We start from the raw sequence: 6,000 nt of genomic DNA on the forward strand, positions 1-6,000 counted from the left end.
ATTTCAGTTTCTTTTCTACTTTCTTGATCACATTTACATGGTTATTGCTATCTACTTGGTCTACAAATAATGTTTGAAAGACCCCAGTATTAATTATAAATGCCAAATCTCTCTTTGTGCACATTCATGACTTCAAAGAACACATCTTCCATTTTTGTCTTCAGCCTCCTGCTGTGGCATGCATTTTGCATTGGCTAACTTCATTAGTTCATATTCAGAATACTAATAACCTCGTGATAAAACTGAGTACCAGCTTATTAAATGTGCAGAAAGCCCCAGGATAGTGGCTGGATTGTGTAGCAGACCATCCTCATATCAGTAGTTCAGTGGTGAGTAAAGCTCTCTCAGGGTAGAGGTCAAGAAAGTGTGATGAAAAGTCCAGTTAGTAATATGACACAGTTGCACATGGCCCCAGACTGCATGATTGTAGAAACAATGGGGCTCTAAACAAAACCCTATTATGTGGGCAGAGTAACAACATGTTTGACTTGGAAACACAAAATAAGAGCTTCATTTGTAGATGATAAAAAGTGCAAATAGATGACACATTTCAAATGCTGCCCCATGAAAATGTCAGTAATATATGGGAAAGCATGTTCTAGAAGAGGTTTTTTTCCCCCCTAAATAAATATGCTTTCCAATCTGACTAACGATTTGGCATCATACATCTGTAAAGCATTAAGTAAATGACACTTCAGATCATGGCAATTTCAGCAAATGAAAGGTTTCTGAATTATAATTTTTAGGTTTAAAAATGGCATTTGCGTCTTTTATAAGTATAAATCTCCAGTTTATAAAGTAACAGTGCGATCGAGCTATCTTTCAAATCATATTTTAAATTTAATTCACTTTAAAGGAAAAATTTTAGTGTGTTATTACCCAGTAAAGCTAAATCTTTTTTTATTGGTAGTACTAGAATTTGAACTCAGTGCCTTGAACTTGCTGGGCAAGCACTATACTACTTGAGCCATGACCCAGCCCTTGGTTGCTTTAGGTATTTTTGGAATGGTTTTTCAGTTGGGTCCAGCCTTAGACCATGATCCTCCTACTATACGTTTCATGTACTTGGGATTACAGATATACCTCACCACACCCAGGTAGTCGGTTGAGATGGGGGTCTCGCTAACTTTCTGTTTGGGCTAGCATCCAACCATGCTTTTCTTGATCTCTGCCTCCTGAATCTCTACAACACTTTACTTGACTAAAACTAATCATCTTTAATGTCTTCTAATAGCCTTTCTTATGAAAATTAGATTTTATTACTTTTTTTGTTTTTAACACTAAAAACTATAGTAGATTAAAAATCAGGGGCTGGGCTATAGCTCAGTGGCAAAGCACTTGCCTAGCAAGGGCAGTGTCCTGGGTTGAATCCCCAGAACAACAACAGAAAAAAACAAAAACTACACACACACAAGAAAAAAGTCAGTATGTTCTTCTGATAAAATAATTATACTGTAAATGTCATCTTGTTTTCTATAGGAAAAGGGATTTAGTAATTTTAAGCATTTGCTTATGTGTGTATGTCCAGAAGGATTGTATTATGAAGCCTTGCTAGAAGAACCTGGTTGGTGTTACAAAACATACGTTGAGCTTGAGTCTGCTGGCGTCAGATGCTACTTTATATGGGGGGACACAACGGTGAAGACATATGCTTGTCCCTCTATCCTCAGAGCTTACAGCCTAGCGAGAAGCTCCTCATTCTGTTGTGTGTATGGGTAGAGCTGAATACTGACCATCCTTCTCCTCCCCACTTTTCACATAAGTATTTCAGAGTATAATCAGTGGGTATGTGCATCTGTTTCCAGTGACCTGTCAGAGCGGAAAGTGGATAAAGTGCCTTTTATTGATCTTGTCAAATTTCTCCCTGTTGACTATAACTTCACAGGTATTCCACAGATGTTAAACAAGTGTTTGTGAGCTGTTCCAGCTTACCAGTTAGATGGAATGTTGCACGTCAGATATTTGGAAGATTGGTTACCTTGGGGAGAAAGCTTTAAGGGGGATTATCATAATTCTGCCACATTTGACAGCTTTGGATATGTACTTTCATAACAGGACTTCATATTGTCTATGATTTATTTAAAAGAAAACCCTTCTTTATATGGAGTCCATGAAGATTCCATCTGTATGGATCAAAACATCATGCTTTGAGTTACTATTAAATATTCTGTAGACCAGAGAGTCCAGATTAATAAAAAAAAAACCAGTGGATTTTTTTGAAGTATAGATTTGATAACATCTTTGCTATCAATCTTTTTCATCTGGGCACTAGTTAAATGAGTAATGTCTAAGGAAAGCCCTGTATCAAATTAGTAGTGTTGTAGATTAGAGATATTTAATAGAAGATTCCATATGTTGTTTGGTTCCATAGTGATATGGAACTGCTATGTAGGCAGGGGGACTTGATACATGTTCTTCACCCACAAAGAATGTATAATATGGGTCTGAGAAATTAGAAGTACCAACGAAAGATGTCTGATCATTTCAATAGATGGCTAAAGTAGGAGAATAGACCTTTGGCTATGTGGGCAGGTTGCATGTGAATGAAGAAGAGGGATGAGACAGCATTTCATAGGAGAAAAGAAACAGGTTGAGCACTGAGATATACTCAAGGCCAGGTGTTGGGGGTTCCTAGGGAAGTAACGTAAATATAGAGTGGAGTCACTCTGGTTTTGAAGGCTTACGAATCTGGCACACACCTGTACCTAACTACTTGGAATGCAGAAGCAAAAGGATTCAGAGATTGAGGCAAACTTAACCACCCTCTCTTAAAATACAATACACAGAGTAGAGTAGGGACCAAATACCCATGGCTCACCCCTATCATTGGAGCTGTTCAGGAGGCTGAGATCAGAGGATCACAGTTGGAAGCCAGCTTGGACAGAAAATTCCAGGAGACTTCATCTCCATTTAATCAGCAAAAAGATGGCCAGGAGGCATAAATCAAATGATAGGACACTAGCTGTAGCAAGCAAACCAAGCAAGAGCTTGAGGCCCTGAGTTGAAGCCCAGTACTTGCACAAAAGAAAGGGGTGGGGAGAGAACAAGGGGTACAGTTTAAATGGTAAAGGGCTTAGGTTCTGGGTTCAATCCCCATCACCAGAAAGAAAAAATCAAAAAGTGTCTGAACATCTTCACAATTAGAGGAAATATAACTACAGGTTTGAATCAGGCTAATTGTCACTTAATTTCATTAATTCTAAATTCATAGCTCTGAGCCTTTTCTACTAATAAACAGATTTTGAAAAGTAGTAGAAATGCAGTTTCTCTGTGTTCTTCCCCTGATCTCCTTTTGTGTTTCTACAAGAGTAACTTAAAATTATCCTAAGCAAGCAACTTTTAAAAGCAAGCTAAAGTCAATGGTAACATTCTGAAGCAATGTGAGAAGCAGTAAATGTGAGTTTAAATCCCTGTATGCCCCCAACATATTTAATTAATGAATTAATAAATAAAATTTGGGTTTCTTAGGAGTAGAAAATTTAGACAGTAATAAAAGTTCACAGACATTGCATTTATTTATATTATTTTATGCAGTTCTCAGGACAAATTTTTCACTTTATTGTAGTAGTATGAAGATCAAAACCCTTTAAAACCCTTTGTATTACTGAAGGTAATAATAATATTAAAAACAATTGAAAATGAAAATGAGTTTATTTTTTGCTGCTTTTGTTTCCTTTCCTTTTTGTTCTGTGTGTTCATTTATATGTCTTTGGGAGGATATGGGGAGGCACAGGATTGAAGGGACAAAAGGTGAACAAATGCAGCAGTGTAGTCACTGCACACTGTGTGGAAAATGCACTGTGTAACTTGTGGGTGGGATGGGAGGGAAGAACTGCGAGAGAGAGAGGAAAGGGGTGACATTGTCCAAAAAGAAATTTACTCTTTACTGACTTATGTCACTGTAACCCCTCTGTAGACCATCTTTATCATAACAATTAAAAATTTCAAATAGAAGAAAGAGAACTTAAAATACATCACCCTCATAAGTTATATCATTTTCCAAATAACAAGATAAGAACCTGAATCTTAGTCTCCTAAATAAAATTGAAGCCTTTTCATTTTTAGTAGTTTTCTTTAATACTGAAATAAATCTCTATTTTCAAATAAATGAAAGAAAACTTATTTGAATTTCTCCACTTTTTTTAATGACTAGCAAAAAAAGCTTCGAAATTTCGAGACTGGCTGGACTGTGGCAGCATGGAGATAAAGCCCAATGTTATTGCGATGGAAATTTTAGCCTATTTGGCATATGAGACTGTGGCACAGGTGAGAATGCTAAACTATCCATCAAGCTAGTTTCTACTCAGCTCTGTCCACGGTCAGTCCTGCCTTCCACCTATGCTCTGTGTAGGATGAGAACAGTCTGCTCTGTACTGTGATACCTGCCTCATTTCCTAGTTGGTTACATTTCTCTGTTTCCTTAGTGCTGATGAGTTTAAGGGTACAAGAAAGACTTTCTGGCAGCTTTATTCTAAGCAGGAATGGAATGCCAACTTTCTTTTAAGTCCTCAACTTAATCTCTACTTTAGAGATTCTTTCATGGCTTTGAAAACTGCCTTTGTATGAATGTGAGCTCTCCCAAGTGCTTGAAGTTTGGTCTGGGATCTCTGCCCTCTAGCAGAGTTCGGCAAGTGTGGTCTGTGGGCCACGAGCGTCAGCATCTCCTTGGTTCACATTCAGAACGAGAACCCCCAGACGACCCCTGAGAGCAGACCTACAGAGCTGCAATCTTGGGCTTGAAGCCCAGAAATCAGTACTTTAAAACTCGTCCCTAGTTATTATAAAATAGGCTTTGAGAACCACTCCCCTACAGTCAAAATATGTCATTTGTGTTCATGTATAGGTCCATGTGTGGTCTGTGCTCTTCTCCACAGTGCAGATCTTGAGCCACCAGTATTATCAATGCCATTCACAACATCCTGCCTGTAGGCTTGCCACTTCAGTGCCATTAATGAGTATTTCCAATTGTGTGACTTTATTTTCACTACTCTGATCTTGTAGCTGGTGGATCTGGCTCTACTTGTGAGGCAGGACATGGTAACCAAGGCTGGGGATCCCTTCAGCCATGCCATTTCTGCAACCTTCATTCAGTACTACAACTCTTCTGAGGTAAGTATTGGAAAATCAGCTTCAGCACACTGGCAGATTTTGTGACATATCTAGTGTTTACATTAATAGTTCCTTGAAAAAAACGTAAGAATATACAATCTACAGTTAAAGAATCTTTATACATTGTCCATTCAAATAAGTATTTATTGAGTATTTACTGTGTGTTAGGCCATGATAGTTCACTTAATATACTGATTTTTTTAACCTTTTCTTCCCTTCATTTGGCTTTCCTAGCCTTTTAATGAAAGGTAAGTGGTTTCAGAACATTCCTTGTTTCCATGGAAAATGAACAACTGGTTTAGGTAACTAAATAATATTGGAAAAAGTTATTTATTTCTTTGTTTCTCAAAGATGAAAGAGTTTGAGTTTATAGCTAGTGGTGGAGCACTTGCCTAGGATATAAAGGCCCTACATTTTATCCCCAGTACTAAGAGACAGAGTCTGAGTGAGAGAGAGGGAAACTGACTATTGTTCATATAATGATTCCTGTCCTTTATTAATAGCTTCCCATTTCATTTACTGATTCATCCATAAACTGATTTAGAAAGGCCTGGCTCCATTTGTCTTCAGGTTTTAGATTGGCCCTTGCACATAAAAGTCCTATCGTTTTCTGATCTGACTTAGGTTTTAGAGATGTTACCTGTGGTGAGCTATTTTTGTTTGTTTGTTTTGTTTTTTGCCAGTCATGGGGCTTGAACTTGGGGCCTGGGCATAGTCCCTAAGCTTCATTTGCTCAAGGCTAGCACTCTATCACTTGAGCCACAGCACCACTTCCAGCCTTTTCCATGTATGTGGTACTGAGGAACTGAACACAGGGCTTAATGCATGTTAGGCAAGCACTCTACCACTAAGACACATTCCCAGCCCATGGAGATTTTTTTTTTTTTTTTT

General features: G+C 38.0%; 1 protein-coding gene across 1 annotated transcript in view; it reads left to right on the plus strand.

The window, feature by feature from the left end:
• The window catches only part of Supt3h (suppressor of Ty 3 homolog (S. cerevisiae)), a 244,295-nt gene that overhangs the window by 176,548 nt on the left and 61,747 nt on the right, over positions 1-6,000 (plus strand). The window contains exons 7-8 of the mRNA XM_013019032.1: positions 4,154-4,266; positions 5,002-5,109. Of these exons, the coding sequence (XP_012874486.1) occupies positions 4,154-4,266; positions 5,002-5,109 (221 nt within the window). The remainder of the gene's footprint in view (positions 1-4,153; positions 4,267-5,001; positions 5,110-6,000) is intronic.

Source organism: Dipodomys ordii, unplaced genomic scaffold (assembly GCF_000151885.1).
Source record: "Dipodomys ordii isolate 6190 unplaced genomic scaffold, Dord_2.0 Scaffold44, whole genome shotgun sequence".
Classification (NCBI taxonomy): Eukaryota; Metazoa; Chordata; class Mammalia; order Rodentia; family Heteromyidae; genus Dipodomys; species Dipodomys ordii.